Source organism: Melozone crissalis, unplaced genomic scaffold (assembly GCF_028551555.1).
Source record: "Melozone crissalis strain CALT ecotype California unplaced genomic scaffold, PUWL_Pcris_2 ptg000016l_1, whole genome shotgun sequence".
Classification (NCBI taxonomy): Eukaryota; Metazoa; Chordata; class Aves; order Passeriformes; family Passerellidae; genus Melozone; species Melozone crissalis.
In genome coordinates, this window is record NW_026535794.1 from 40,197,335 (window position 1) to 40,214,793 (window position 17,459).

Below are 17,459 nucleotides of genomic sequence, written 5' to 3' on the forward strand. Positions count from 1 at the left end.
CCACCACATTTGTTTTCATCCCCTGCACTTTCGTGCTAGTAAACACTTATACTGGCTTTTGCACTGTACTCTAATATTTTGCTAAAGATATCAGCTTTGTTCTTTAAATCCTGTAATGGCAGTGCGTTAAAATAAAATATTCTTCTATGTAATTAACCTTTTGTTTAAATGTGAGTTTATGTGGGAAAAAATGTGAGGAAATTGCTGCCACACTTGTACGACTCTTTCACCTGAATGAAGAAAACAGATGTGGTCAAAAAAAGCTGCTTATATTAGCTAACGTATTCCAAACACATTTCTTCCAGTCCATGCATCCATGTATTATAATAAACCACATACTGCACCAAGTTTAAAGTGAATTGCAGTCACATAAACAGGAAGATGATACATTTGGGTTTAGCACTTCATAATTAACCTTTTCTTTTTAAATTGACTAGACTGACCCGTAAGAAGCGAAACTGTAATAACCACTTTCCTCTAGAACCTCTTCAATTAGAGTGTACAACACAAAAGAACTTAATTTCAATGAATTATACTCATTAAGAGTAATAAATGAATACATATAGGTAAATATACAGCTTACCTGCAACTGCTCATATGTCATCCCTTCTGCCATGCCAGAAGTGTCAAGAATGCCTTCAAGTAAAAGGCAAGTAATGTTATACTACTGAATTTGGAATCTGTGCTCCCTTATCAGTTTCTTAGCAATTCCACTTCAAACACAATGACAAGCCAGAAGCTTCATGATCAGTAACTCTCACTGAGCATAATGACCCCCTGAAAAGGTGGGGTCATTTTATGGCATGATATGAACATTTGGTGCACATGCACTATGGAAATATTCTAATCAATGAAAAATAATTTAAAGACTTAATGTAACAGAACTCAGAAATGCAACTTTCATATTTTTTCCCACTTACAGAGGAAATTTACAGTGGAAAGGGCACACAGCCAGCAGCAATTTGTGAGGACAAAAGTACTGTCTGCAGGTTAAGAGATTCAAAAATTACAGATAATGAGCATATCAACAAATTGCATTATCGTCTCCAGGAACAAAATAATGCTCATATTTAAAGAGATTGTTAGGAACTAATTTCCTACTCCAATGTCACCCTTGACACCTAGTATTAATTCTGGTTTTTGCAAAGGGCTGTGGAACAGATACACTATTTTCAACACAAAGACCATCAAAATTAAAGTTTTTCACTCTTCTTTCTGGTGCCACAGATTTTAATGTTACTGTATTTGCTAGTCCATGGATTGCAACAGTTTTTTCTGTATTTAAAAGAATGTAATTGGGACAATTACCAAAATACAGGCAGCACATTTCCCTTATGTCTACTGCACAAAAAAACCACATGATGTAAAACGTCTCTGAACCAGGAATTGTAGTTCCCCACCCTGGGTGACACCACAGCAGGCAGGTTTGATTTTACATGGTGTGTATGATTTGTCTAGCTGAGTATCACTAGTCAAAGTAGAATTGACACATATATAGATATATTTTCTAAAGTATATATACATATATATACATATATATATACACACACACATATATATATATGCATATATATATATATATGCATGTGTGCATTTTTCCCTCCTCAAGTTCGTATGGTTTGATCTATGTAATTAAATCAACCAATTACAACTGTTTCAAACATGACAAAAGAACAACATAAGGGTTTAAACATAGTTGATTTAAAAGTCATACACAAGGACAGGTAAGTCCTTAATATGATATTTTCAGTTACAAACATTTCTATTAACTTTCATGGATGAATCATGAACTATTTGTATCTGTGATATTTCTTTATAATTTCAAAGTGTACTCTCTTCAATCAGTAGAAAGTTCCAGCAGTGCTGAACTGTGTATCTTACCAGGAATTGAAGAAAACAAAACCCAACCAACCAAGAACTCCAAACCAAAAACCAATAACCCCCCCTAGAAAATCAGTATGGTCAACATAACTTTATTATCTTTAAAGGCTGATCTTAGAGTAGCAAGTCCTTCTGCTTTGATACCATACATTTTATTAGAAAAATATACATTGATACTATACCTTTTATTAGAAAAATATATGCCACTACCAAAGATTATGATGCTTCACTTACCTTTTCTATCATCTGGCAGCAGCATATTTCCACCTGAAGAAAGATGAACCCCATGCCAATCTGTTGTGAAGATATTGGGTTCAATCAATTCAGCAGCATCTAGGGAAAAAGAAAAGAGACCAAACAAATAAAGACACCTGAAAAGTTCCTCCTTCTCATTTGCCAAAACTTCAGACTTCTGGGAGGCAGTTTACACTTATGTTTCCCAGTGCAATCAGAAGTCAAAAGAAATTTCAGTACTTTTGAGATTAATGAAAAAGTGGTGAACATGATTACGAACATTCTACCTTTTTCTCTCCAGAAACACTGAACATTGCAAGCTGCACTTAGTATAAAACACTGGATTTTTCAGATTATCTGAAAAAATGTCACAAACTATACATCTGTGTGAAGATAAAAAGGAAAGTGTGTTCTCTTGAACCTATGAGAGAAGCAGCTTAGGACTCTGGTTTTTAAAATTGTGGCTTCAAGCGAAATTGTTAGCTGATATTCAAGTGGCATAATTCCCATTAGAGGAATTCCAGCACTTTTGAAATCTGAAAGTCAGTTCAGCTACTTGATTATATGAGCAATGATACTGACATTAAACTTAAAAGCATCTAGTTTTGAAAATATCTACAGGTAACAAGGTAACAACTCTAACAGGACCACTTTTGTGTATGGGAGAGAAATCTCAGTTATGCATTTCTGCAACATGATAACTTTTACAGTTACAGAAACAGAAGAATCTCTGTTGTTGGAAGACCTTTACCCCACCACAGATTTATGGAGGAATCTTTTTGTCTGTAATTCTTATTAGGTTTTCTAACTTGATGTAGTTAAAACCCCATTATTTTAAAATTTTATTTCCAGAAATTGTAAAACCTCATAACAACATTTGCTGTAAGAGTTCAACATCATTCCTTTCTCTATTTAGGTTCTTCCCATTACCTCCAAATGATCTTTCCTTCAAGGTAGAATGCCCAGAATTGTATTCAATGTTTCAAGCATTTTCAATTTACTACCATTTACTTTCTAAATAAAGTATTTATTCCCTTTTCTACAGGTTAAAGTCCAATAGTTTTGAAGCTAACACAATTTTACAGTTGATAACATTTACAAATAATTTTCTTTATTTCTGAACACCTGAAAATTAAGTTAATTTTATAATAAACACTTCCTTTTTCTTACCATATTTTTGGGCATTTGTTTCTGAAAACATCAACTCAATACACAATGAGCAGGTATTTCTTTGATTTAATGTTATGGCTGAAATTCTGGAATATTTAATACAAATTACAACTTAACAGGACAGCATGAAACTGATAGCTCAGAAAGAAGCATCCTTAGAAGCATCTAATGTACTACCAATGTGCCACCTTCCAGGAAGTTTTAGCACCTCAGGTTAATTATTACAAAAGCAAAGGAAGGATCCAGAATTTGGGATGAGTCTGTTTCACAGCAAACAATTACACAGAAGATTCCATAATTTAGTGGAAGTAGGTGATAATCAAATTAAGTTACAGAGGGAGAACTATGTGAATGATAATAAGTCACCTTAGTCATCAAATTTTAGGTACAATAATAAAACTAATAACTACTTTATCATCAAGTCATAAATGAAACATCTTAGCTTCAGTATCCCACAGTACACAGATGCCAAGGAAGTAAAGTTCAAATCCTTTGCTGATTGCAGTCCTCTCAGGAGATTGTGAAGGAACATTTAGAAATTCTGATATTAGTAATTAGATCTTTCTCTGTTGGAAAGCATCCAGCATGTCACTGGAAAACAAGCAAGAATGCTTTTTCATTCTTACAAATCTGCAGTACTTTTAAATTGATGACACTAAAATGTTGCTGACACACTGTGCAACAGCAGGACAAGGTATGTTATATTTAAGGTACTCTGGGACACTGTTCTCTTAAGATTAATGGTTTAAGTAGGAATACAGTCCAAAATAAGAAAAATATTAAGGAACTATTAACAAATCAAATCAAGCGGAGCTTGTATAACTTAAGAGCTTATATAATCTCTAGTTATGTTACCCTTCCTCTTGACTTTTTGAGCTCTGATGAGATGAAATCTGGGTTTGTGTCTTAGGAGTTAGCAGGTCCTTACCATTTACAGAAAGAGTTCTAATGACAAGATACAAACCTGAAACCATCCTGCAAAAATTTCTTACTTAAGGAGACTCCATATTTTCCAAATATAGGATAGCTGGAGAATATTTAAAATATTTCCTTTTGAAAATGGATTCTTACACTTACATTTTTCTGATACTGATATCAATAGCACAACTGAATGGAAAGAGAGACAAACTTGAACAAAAGTAGTAAATGGTGTACCACACCTTTTTGATTTCTGATTCCAGTTTACAAGGGTTGCTCTTCTGACTGCAAAGGGACTTCTTGAATCTCTCAACGATTCTCCTTTCCAAGTTGCATTGCAAAGCAGGAGGAAGCTACGTGAGACAAAGAAATGCACTTTCACCATTCAGTTACACCTGCCATGAAAAGGACCCATTCAGAAGTGCCATTACGGAGAAACATAGCTACCCTAAAAAACATGGATATCTAATGACATGGTGATAAACAACAGTGTAAGACTTGATTTAGTGACATATTAGAATAAGGCTCCTTTGTTTGCCCATTCTGTTAGGCTTAGCTTACCATGAACTCAGTTCCTCTAGTCTTGAAGGTAACCATCTTTATTAGCCTAACACTGGTAATACCAGATTTGCCTCCCTGATCAAAGTGCCAGTGTTTGGGACATTTTTGTACAGATGAAGCACATAGAACATTGCCTTAGATTTCATGTTGGCTATAATGAATCTCTTCATCTGAAATTAATGAAGAAATTTAGACCTTCCTTGAATGTGCATAGAACGGCTTCAATGGCCTCTTTTAATGTCCTCAAGGGTCTTCATACAATTCAGAACATCCCTTTTGCTCTAAGCTTCCTGAGGGGGGTAATTTACCTTTCACTTGTTTATGAAGCATAACTAGTTTTATATACTTTTTCTTCCTGTATCCTTTTGGTTGAAAAAGAACACATCTTTCACTTATATTTAGAAAAACAACAAAAACCCAAACAAAACCCCCACAAATAATGCACTTAAAGTCTTCAATAAAGACTTTAAAATATTTTTTCCTTTAAAATAATTTTTATGTTCCAACAGCAAATGTACAGTTTCAGCATTGGTAACTGCAATGACATCAACCCAGTCTGACAACAATTCTATGGTATGTTACTACCCTTTTGAATTTATCTTCTCTGTTGCTTCTGCATAGTTGAAAAACTATGATTTTCTCCCATTTCGTACACACTTTATAATAATTTCATTGATGTGAATTCATGAAGTACCACTCAACTGAATTCAGGAAGCTTTTTGACTACTTAGGGAGGGGTTGACCCCTAATGATTCACATTCAAACCCTGCCATAGGAGACATCATAGAGACATTTATCCCACTGGAACAAATTACTGCTCTTAGACAGCAATAAATCCAGAATGGTTTTATTGGCCTCACAGGAGTCCTGATTTGCTCTAACAAACCAGGGATCAATGTCACATGCTAAGCACAAAAGACTTCTCCAGACAGCTGTTGGCATGCAGAGATTTTTTTTTTTCTCACAGACAGATACTACTCTTTTCTCATAGAGATAAGGCCTTATACATTTGCTTTAAGTCAGAAGTTGAATGTTCCTTAGCCTATGAGAGAGTAAAAAAATGATGCCCTAGGAAAGGCTGACAACATATTCTATGGATTACATACCACTGCAGTGTGTAGTTAATGTACCATGGGGATACTGGGATTTTCTTTACCATTTCTGCTTCAGAATAAGTCCAGTGCTTGAGAAACTTGGAGTTGCCTCAGGCACTAGTGTTCAATTTTAGCTTTTGTTTTAATCAAATCAGTTGTCAGATCAGTAAAAAAAAAAAAAAAAAAAAAAAATAGAGCCAAGGATTTACATAATGCTTTTTAAAAAGCTTTCTCTTACATTGTTTTCCAGAGATCACTCTGATTCTTGTTCCCATGGAAACAGGGAAGGCTGCTGGCAGCCAAGAACTAACAGGCAAGAACTCCTCCTTGCAAACTTCAGTTTAGAACTGTCAACTGGAATATGTAACAGTTTGAGAAAACAGCTGTGTATTATAAAAAATACTCGACCTCAGATTTGTAAAAACATAAACAAGTGCAAGGGAGGCATGTGGAACATAGTAAACAAGTACAGGTATGGATTTTGGTTTCTCTGAAATCAGAGAAAAGCTGGTGCTACTGCTTCAGTGGTCAATTCTGAGCCAGTTTTTGAGCTGCTGTTAGTTCTCAGTTCTTGAGTATCCACATTACAATAACTCATACTAATTAGTAAGCCACTTGAGAAAACCTCCTTCAACAGAAAGGATAGGATAGAACTAATGAGCACCTTGGACATGCTCCTAAAATACCATGTAAAAACTGAACTGCCTCATTTCTCCTGATAGGAGAAGGATATAATTTCCAATTGTCTTAAATAATGTTTGTTTCTTTTGTCTCTGATAATTTAGTTCTTGTATTACCTGTTTTGATAAGCTTGACAATTAAAAGGAAAGAAAAAAGAAAACAAAAGGGAGACATGTAAAGCACACCCAAGTTCAGTTAAATTATTCTGTTCTAAACAAAACCAAACAAATTTGGTTGATAAATCTCAAAAGCCCTGAGGTGATAAACATCATGTCCCAAATGTAAACTTCATTTTGAAAAATAAAAATCTGTTTCTCTAATAATAGCAAATGTTTCAAATAGCTGCATGGTAGCCATCCTTCCGCAGAATAAAAAGGTTCCAATCACATTTTTATGTGAGAATTCAAGGCAGATTTTGTATCAGCTCTGCTCCATTTTTGTTTTGGAATCAAAATGAAATAACTTCAACTCTCAGTATGAAGTTGGACTTAATTTTAAAATAAGTCTTAAATTTGAAAAATATCCGACATTTCAAAAAGTTAACATGTTCAGGATTTCATCTATTGCACTAAAACTCCCAAGAGAGCATTGCTATGTACTGATAATTAAAATACAACTTAAAATTATCAAAACTATTACCACAGAAGAAAGCATTTCATTAACTCTCCATGTCAGTATATGATATTGTCACCTTAAGTAGTCATATTGCTGGTATGACAGAATGTTGTAAAAATACTTTACTGTACAATCCATTTTTCTGAGGTGAGCTACAGCTTTTTTTTTATATGACTCAATTATTGCCATCCTCCACATACTAATATTCAAAGTTAGTCTTTATTTTAATGATATATTTTTAAAGCATCCTGCCATCTGCAAAAATGTCAAGTTCTGTTGTTTTTAAAGAACAGTAACTAAATTAGCAGCACTTTGCAGTAACATCATTTTGACAACAGCAAATGACTAAAAAGTACAGAATGTCAAAAGCAACAGTAATGCATACTTTAGTGCTGAAGATAATTTTGTGCAGCTGAACAAGAATCTGCTGAACAGGGTCACTGATCCGATGCACCTTTCCTTGTGATACAGCAATTCTTGCCAATGCTGTAGATGGCAAGAGAAAAATCAGGAGGGAAGCTCATTTTGTTGCCTTAGCACATTAATAGCATAGAATGTTTAAAACTCGCAGCTGTAAATACCAAGTTGAAATGTTTGACTTGTTTTTCCAATAATTCTGGGAACAAAAAAAGGATAATCTAAAATGTTAAAAATTTAGACAATATAAGTGACAATGTGTTTCAAAAGAAAATCCCTTTCTCTGAATCACTAAATTACTCCATGACAGAAGCAGTATTAATGTACCTCAACAATTGTTAAAATTTTGTCATACTTATTCAAAAGGATAAATATATGAGAAACATAATTTTCTTAACTGATTTTTTTTACATAGACTAACAAAACATATTTTTTCATATATTTTGATGTTATTGAATTTATTTTCATTCTACCCTAAGCATTATAATAATATGTCTGATGTGGAATATTTCAATGAGGTAAATCTATTGTTTAGGATTTTTAATCTTGTATATTGAAGTCATACACATTGTCAGGCTCGGAGATTAAATAAAAGTTTATCAGCAGGCTTCCACTATAAAACACTTAGTGGATCACAGAAGAACATTAGTTCACAAAATAATCTTTCCACGTTGACCATTAGACCTGGGAGCTAAGCAAAGAGCTTTGGCCAAAGTATTGAACTTCAGCCAGCAGCCCTGTACCTCTCCTAAATACAATTTTCTCTAAACTACACTTCAGAGACTAATTTAGATATTCTAACATTTACTCTCACAGAAACACCCTGAGGATCATCAAGTCTGATGTATAAATTTACAACCACAGAAAATGTTCTTTTTTTTTTTCCCAATGTGATCTTATGTCAAGATTAAAATTCTACTGAGAGGGTGATGAAATCCAAATGCCAACATTAACTAGTCCACAAAAGAACTACTACTACTTTTTTACTGATGAATTTCTGTGCTGGCTACTTCAATAAGAAGAAAGATATTCACAAATATTAATGTCTAAAGACCATCCAGATCTGAACTATGCTCTCACAGAAATAAAGCAATACAGATAAACATCCTTCTCTACCACAGGGAGACACATTTCTAGTAGCCTCAGGAAGACAACATCATTGATATTTATGGGGTTTTTTGTTGCACTGAATTTTGGCAAATGTCTTGAGAAAGCCAAGTGAAGTTCAGTTTGACATATTTTCCCTAGGTCTTCTCTTAATAATCAGTAAGACAATAAAAAGCTTTGCGTTTCCTCTGAGTCATTTAAAGAAGAATGTAAGTGTGTTCTGCTCAAGGTGACAGTGGAAGCCATACTATAATAATCTAAAAATATATGCCACCCAAAGAACAATTCTGATTTAGTTTTTTTTGCCTAATTTTCACCTCTCTACCAACTGTTTCAATACTGTTATGATCAAGGCCCAAAAGAATCCAGTGTGGTCTTGCCATTATTGCCTTAAAATCTTCAGTTATGTTAAGGACACTCATAAAACCTTCACTTCTTTGACATGTTCCCTTTTTCACTGCTCCCTCTTCTGTGGTATTTGTCTCCTCTTTTCCTGTCAATGGCTTGTATTATAAACCAAAAGTAAATAAGTCAGGGCCTTTTCTTTTGTAGGTATTAAATTATTTTTTTCTGAATAGAAATATGTTTAGAATGATAACAGCAAACAGCAAAGACCAAGAAGGATATCATTTAGGTTTCTCTGTTATTCAGCTGAAGTAGCTCTTTCTCTTTTCTAGGATGACAGCAACAATTTGACTTAAAAATCTATGAGTACCAGATTTAATGTTTATTTGTAGTATCTAGGTGCTTCAAAGACTTTAGGAGTTCCCATGAAGTCCACACACTGAACCACTCCAAGTTCCTTGTTTGTTTGTTTTGTTTTTTGGGGTTTTTTTTAATACAGAAGCATTATTTGGAAGATGAGGGTACATGTGTGAATAGGCTGCTGAAGACTTGACGAAAGCTTTTAAGACTTTTATCCAAAAGGAAAACATCACTGACAAAAGATAATGGATTCACTCAATTTACTCACAGAACTGAAAATATCAACAAAGGCTAAAGTATTTTTCTGTAGATCATTATAGCACACAGACATTATGTTTAAACTGAATTGTTATTACAGAGCACCCTTTAGAAAACAGCACTGAAACTACAGAAGGTTGACATCAAATTTGGATTAGTACTGCATAATTAAAATTCTTAATACAGTTTTTACATTAAAAGCTGTAAAATAGAACTTAGTACAGACAACAAGCACTTTTTTGTGAAGATCAATATCCTAACTGATCAAAATAATTTTATTTCAAATATTATTTAACTCAGACAATATGCATTCTGAAATCACATCTTAGCAACTTACAGGGTGTGAAGCTTCTCGGTAAAAGTACTTCAAATGGAAAATTTGTTTCATCAATCATGATGCATAAATACATGATAATTTGCAAGAGCTGTATGAAATATTCATTTTACAGGAGAATTTCCCATTTCATTCTGCAGAAGTTTAGCTGGGATAATGACAAATAATATGAGATCTTACTGATTCACTGTTGGAATTCATACTCTTAAGAAGTACTTTAATGATACTTCAGATAAGATATTTGTATGTAAAATGTAATTATCTCTTTTTCTAACATTTAAAAATACAATTATAAATAAAACCATGATGATTCACATTGTAAAGAGCTACAACTGGTAGACTATGAAACTGCCATCTCATCACGAAGAAACACTTGATTTTCTTAGTGTGGGGCCTTTGGGTGAGTGAAGGTACTCTTAAAAGCAAATCAATAGGCAATAAAGAGGAAGAAATAAAAGAGGAAACATTCAATATGCAATGGGAGAATAATGTAATAATGTTCAAAAACTTGAAAATCATTAGATTTAATGTAAGTTAAAGTTTGAATTTTTTGTGAGCACAAGATTACCTGATCGCAGTCTTTATCCAGAACTGTCAACATAATCTATCATTTTTTAAAAAAAGAAACAAGTTTTAATTGTGTTTGGCATCAATGATTGTACAGAAAATAGCAGTATTCCTTGACTCCTTCTCATGTTTCACCTAAAGGAAATCTGTCCAAATTCACTAGTTTACAACTGTCCATTTCTAAAAACTGGTTTACTCTGCATGCCCAAAATAGAATGACTTCTACTAAATAAAAATTTCTTTCCTTGGTCAGTACTAGTAAAATGGGGAAAAAATTGGTATTCCATCACTAGGAAGGCAATATTTCAATGTCAGAAATACAGGTCTACATGTATCAATGCTATATCCTTCTCTAAACTCTAGACAAATACTTTCCCAGCCTGCAGATCTCACTATCTGAGATAAGCAATAACAAATGGGCACAGATATCAGGGAACTGAAAGAACAAACATGATGTCCTGATGGATGGCAGCCGCAATAGCCCAAATTTTTATCTATTTTTGTAGCAGTAGGGAAAACCACTGTTTCAAGGAGTAGTTACAAATCAAGACAAGGAAATAGTTTTGCAGATGATAATGTGAGGGGCAGAGATTTGTATAGTAATGAGTTTCTACAATGAGAAAGAAAATGCTTTCTTCAACGCTTAAGCATGGGGAGGCTGCAACAGGACTGAAGAACATGTAAGGTTAGGAAGGGATAAATAACAGACTGGATGGGTGTTATGCTAAGCAGCATTCTGAAGGCAAAAATAAAATATTGCACTTGACTCAAACAGGGTCTGTGGAGAAACACAGCAAAAGAATCAATGCAATCATTACAAATACTTACCTAGCTAAGTCAAAGATAAAATGAAAAAAATGTTTGGGAAACAGATGCTGCCAGGAGTGATTTTGAGAGTTTTTTCCCAGATATGGAAGAAAAGCAGAAATGAAGAAACAATTGACAGCATTTCTGCATAAGGGTGGTGCCAAAGTGATCAGAAAAATAATGGTCGGGAATGTGTTTGATATATTACTGATGACACAGAAGAAAAAGGAAGATCTTTAGAAGAAGGATGACATGACTTATTCTGCTTCTGTTTGTTTCCTTTTTGAAGAAATGAGGCCTCCAAAATGCAATAAATGGGTGTTTATGCTTATACAGAAAGTCCAGAGGATTTCAAAGAGACAAGGTACTACTCTAGACTACTACAGCATACTCTAAACTATCAAATACACAAGCACCATTTTCTATGGAAAATCATCTGCTTAAAAATATAAAACCAGAATTTGGCTAATAAACTGATGTCAGTTTAAGTTTCAGTAGCATGGTCCATTGTTAAAACTATTTATCATGTAAAGCTTTTGTGCGCATACACCCTCTAACATATCCTCAAGCAGAACTGGGGTCCTAGGCTGAGGTAAAATAAAGTCAAAGGTAACCAAGGACATGTTTCTTGGTTTCAAGGAACTTGAGGAACTGTTCCACTGTGAAACAACCAGCTGGAACTGATAGCAACAATGATCAATTATATTTAAATCATAAATTACACCTACCTTATCTGAGGCTGTCTTTCAGAAACACTGAAACTTTGTTTAATTATACTTGAAACAAACACATAAATATTATTTTCTGTTTAAAAGAAATGTACAACATGTATGTTAATATCTTCTATTCCCAGACATGTTGTCAAAACAACTTTTAAAAAACAGCATTAAACAAGCTCCAAACCTCCACCTATCAAGTTGCTGTTTGATGTATCAAAAAATTGCTTGCATCATAACAAAAATCTCAGCCTGACAAGTATTTTAATAAATTATATCAGAAAATTGTTACAGAAAGTAACAACACAGGCTGACTAGATGTTCACAGAATATGCATCCGGATTTGCATTAAATTGTTACAGGTACTGCTACCACTATAGCCACAACATTGTCTCTAGTCTGGACATGGAGATAGAATATTTGCCCATGTTCTTAGAGGTTGACCAGATATTTACTGCCACCATTCCATTTGGTGTCTATCTATATGCAATAACACATGCAATACCTTCCTGTTAAAATAATCCTACTGAAGTCAAGGCCTTGAAGACAGCAGTATGACCAGTTATTGGGCCAACATCTAATCAGCAATAAAACTGAATGTAAACATTGAAATCATTTATTGCATACTGCCAAAAAATGTGTAGAAGGAAAGCTAATGTTTGATGACATCTATTATTCATGCACTTGGAAAGCATTGCCTTAAAGCAAATATTAGTCTTAAGCATTTGTCTTAAATCATTCCTGTAAAACCACTCTTTTGATGGTAATTTGGATGGTAATTTGAGACCACCCTGGTATCTCATTTTGGTAGAGTGTATGTTTAATGAAAAGATAATTCTGCTAACTGAAAATCTGAATAGCAAGATTAGAATACTCTTACAATTTTCACATACAATTATTGTATTTTAATACAAGGCCTGCATCTTTGCCTACATGAGATTTTTCTCCCACACTAGTAACATCATAAACATTATCTCTAAACAAGAACAGAGGCATCTAATCACTCAAACAGCAGATAAGAAAAAAAAAAGATTTTATGTCAAACAAACTTGTTTTCCCATTGTTGGTCTTGTTACAGCAGTTATATTAGTTCTTGAGCAACTGCAGAGCAAACATATTTTTGAGTCTTAGATCTTTTCATGTTCAAACATACTTTTGTGTTGTACTCTGAAATATTTTTACTACTTTTCTGAAATCCTCTAAATTTTAAAAAAAATCTGAAGGAGGCTTTCATCTGTCAAACTGAATTCACTTTAAAACCAAAAGAAATTATACATCTTTAGGCCAAATCTGTCTCCCTGAAAAGGAGACACGGAAACAGAGAGAGAATGAAAGAGAAAGAAACAAGAAAGAAACAACATTTTAATCTTTGCTGATACTTTGCTTAGCAAAACAGACACCAAAATTCTGTGTTAGCTAGCACAAAAGACTATTTGATAAGAGCACCTAAATTACATAACAGCAAATAAACTAGGCCCTCATAGAAGCAAAAGTTCTTCAATTAACTTTGTTAATGAGACAGAAAAATAGAAAAAGAGAGTGCCCACAGCCTAGAAAGTGAAGGAAAAGAAAAATGTTATTGTGCCTATTCAAGGAACAGATATTTTACCTGCTTAGGACACAGACAAAATAACATAAATACAAAAGTAGAAACTCTGAGTGAATGTGAGTCATGTTGCTTGGGGTAAGGATTTTGAGTTGCAACCTCAGACTCTCTGTCATAACAAATACCATAATATATTATGTGAATGCATGCAAGAAAATCTGTAACTAAAACCACTTGGCTAGAAAGCTAAGAGTGAACACAGATGTTTGCTAGAATTTTATAAAAAACAACCCCCTTTTCACGTATCCATCTACAAAATTGGGTTTGAAATATTTCACCCTTTGGCTGTTTCAAATAAATGGTCTCTTATCAGTGAAGGGTTCATATCCAAATTTGTTTGATCAGTTTGATGACTCACCACATTTGACTTGCTAATCTGCCATCGTATGAGTGTATTTACAAGTGCATGATATTTCACACCAAAGAGTCTGTATCACCACTGACTGTACACAGCAGAGGTGCAATATTTTCTGATTCATAAGCTAAAGTTAGGAAAATACTTATTAATGCTAAAAAACAAAATGCCAAAGATGGTGAACATCACTAAACAATAGCAAACACCCTTCAGGCCTATATTTATTGCTTTTTATTATGCTAGAGACCCACTGAGCAGCTAGACCTGAGAGAGGAATCTCATTATGTTACTCACTATGAAAACAGGAAAATAATTTACTTAATGACTAAACACAAGGAGACTCAAACATGTAAAAATCATTGTGACAAACACACTCACATGTGTACCCAAGGTACACGTGTATTCAAGGAACACTAATGACTTTATTCATAATCCCTGGTCTTCTGTGTATGAGTTATGCTAATCATACAGAGCCAGTCAGGGAGTAAGAAACAGCACAGATGTGCAGCAAGGTGACTCATGTAAGTCATGGAGCACATAGTGTATCCTGGTGTTCAGCTCAGGGTTTCCTGGGCTATATTTCCTTTTACCATGGCTACTCCTTTGACATGGATAGAAAGAGCAAGGCAATATGTTCTGTTCAAATGCTTGCAAGAAGGTATTTTTCAGTTCAAGTCAATCTCAAGGAAAATGAAATACAAAGCTTCCATCTCTTTCCTGTTGTGTGCCCACTTTTGTTAGAATGTGAAAGACACAAAAAAGCCAAAGCTTTTAATTCTCATCAGCCTCCCTGTTCTGAATAGCTCTATGCAGATGCCTTGAGAACATTTTAAAAAGTATTAAATGAGGCATAAATAATTTCTCTGACTGCTACTTTGGTCTTTAGCAGCTGATGTAATTAGAGCAACTTCTAAGACTCTAACTTCTTAACATGCATCAACATCAGTAAAAATCATACAAATACATTTTAATATGAAGTTTAGTGTTCTGCTTTTGCAGGCACCTAAACAGGCAATTGCAAGGGAAGAGCTGGTTACATGATATGAGATCAGAAAAACCTGAGAAGAGAGTAAGTTTTGCTTTGGATTTAACTTTCATTTCAATGGTATCTAAAAACCAAAGCCTCTGAAAACCTCTCCAAGTTTGATCAGACTGGCAGGAAAATAGAAGTAAAATTTTGCATTAGCAGAGAACTTCAGTACATCTCCTTGAATGAAATGGAAGCAGAGTGGTTTTTTGAATGACAGCTCAATGATCTTTTCAGGAGTAAGGTGAAATTACCTTTATTTATTCAAAAATAGTAACTTAGTAAGCTGCCCTTCAAATCACTACACAGGAATGGACAATCCCAATCGGGTTAATTAAGCTGTTTTGCAGAGCAAACAACTACTTTTTTTCTTGCTCGCAGTGATTCCATGAGCAGCAACAGAAGTTGACATAAACATACTTCAAATTTAACTCAGGCATTATATAGGAAAACCAGGTCTTGGCTGATGACTTCAACAAAATCCCATTAGCCTGAGGTCTCAAGAGAAGTCTGAATCTTAGACAAATAATGAAAAGCAAGCCTACAGAACACTAAGGTCTCCCAAGTTCTTCACAGACAGTCCATTGCTCAAATGATAGATTTCTTGGTGCAATAATAATTTTCAAGAAATTCCCTAAGCTTTCTCCTCACAAACCAGAAAACCATATATAGCAGATGTCAGACAATCTTATTCCAAAAACATACCAAACTATCTAGTCATTTTAATAAAGAAGACATGTCTTCTCAAGTCGCCAAATCTATCAAATACAACTGGTCTAAATTTTAAAAAAAGGCTCATCTCTGTGACTACAGAACTTTCAAGATATAAGGTTGCTGTCTGCAATGTAGCCCAAATCACAGGCTCCAGAAAACAAATTACATTAGTGAATGGGGGTTTATTTCATAATGTGTTGTTGTTATCCTCGAAAGTAAATAGTTAAATTTAGAGTGAAGTGATGACCTAAATTCATGACCTAAGTGATGAGCCAAACCACTTGCTACATAAAACACACTGAGTTCCTATTTTGAAAGTATCCTAGTTCAAGAAATCCTCAATTATTCAACTGGATACGAGCACTACCTGTACAATACTCAAGTCCTGGCACTGTGTAAACCAGTTGCATTTCTCAAAGAAGGATATAGGAGACCCTTTAAGAGTTACATCACTAGAATATGGTTCAGGCATATCTGTGGTGTCTTCATTACATGGTAACTTTGAATACTCTTACAGGAAAGGAATCCTGAATATCAGTGTCTTTGCTTATTGGTCACAAGATATAAAAGTGCAGAGATTCCTCCAAATAGTGGAAGCATAAATGAAATTATGAGGTAAGAGAAAAACTTTTAAACAAGATCCAGTTGCACAGCAGGACTGTGTTTTGAGACTTACTATTCTCTTGAAAAGGCTGAGCAATTCGGAAAAGAATCTATTGCATGCTACCTCTATATTGCGAGGAAGGTTAGGAGTAATAAAGCCTTAGACCAGGGTTTTCTAATAGCAGGTTTTACAGAGAATTGTCCTTCAATGTCCTTCACTGTCCTGGTTGATGAAAATGAACACAATTAAGGGAAACAAAAAATATTGTCCAAAAGAGCATTCCCAGACAAAAAGTAAATTTTTCAACTTTCACCCAGCTGACACACTGGCTCTACTGGACTACTATGCATTAATACATATAACATATTTTCCTGCTATTTGGTTTTACCAACAGAAGTGAAGATATGGTTACGCTGTAAACCAAATAAAAGAAAAAATCCTTTAATATGACTAAGTTAAGGTAAAGTTGGGAACCTTGTAATTTTAAACCAAGAAAAAAAGTTCAACTAATAAACTGTTACCATCCCATCATTCTTCACAGTTTTTTGACTCAGTATGTCCCTATCCTCTGTCAATCTTCATAATTTGAAATTATAATTACTTCAGGAAAAGAAAAATGCATCTGTCACTGCTGCCTCTATGCTTCTGAAATGTGCAGAATTTTGTTCCTGTAGGATTAATCATTTCAAGTACCAGGAGCAACTGTTCCAGAATCTACACATCCTGAACTTGGCAATCTTGTTAAAGGAGTTGGTCATGTAGAAATACATTGTCCATACGTTCTGTACTAAGAAGAATAATTCTTTTTTTAAAGCATAATTGAAAAACACTGAGTATGCAAAGTCATTAAAAATATTATGACAATATGGGACTATAAAAAAGCTTCCCCCTATTACTGACAAATCCATATCAGTGTCTGTGCTACTGAACAGCTCAGCATATCACACCTTTTTGCAAAATACCACCCTAGTTTCAAATTAGAATGATCACGTTTTCTCTGAGAGTGATGTGATGACAGCACGATTAGACAAAACCTTTTACAATCCTCATCAATATACCTGAAACTAAAACTCTCATTTTAGAAATTT

The 17,459-nt window shown here is 34.2% G+C and overlaps 1 protein-coding gene across 1 annotated transcript in view; it reads right to left on the reverse strand.

Annotated features, from left to right (window-relative positions):
- Window positions 1-433: 433 nt before the first annotated feature.
- Window positions 434-17,459, reverse strand: part of NEK10 (NIMA related kinase 10) — a 77,506-nt gene continuing 60,480 nt past the window's right edge. Inside the window, 7 exon segments of the mRNA XM_054274059.1 lie at window positions 434-499; window positions 584-636; window positions 2,116-2,214; window positions 4,154-4,161; window positions 4,444-4,556; window positions 7,540-7,640; window positions 10,278-10,482. Coding sequence (XP_054130034.1) covers window positions 434-499; window positions 584-636; window positions 2,116-2,214; window positions 4,154-4,161; window positions 4,444-4,556; window positions 7,540-7,640; window positions 10,278-10,482 — 645 coding nt within the window.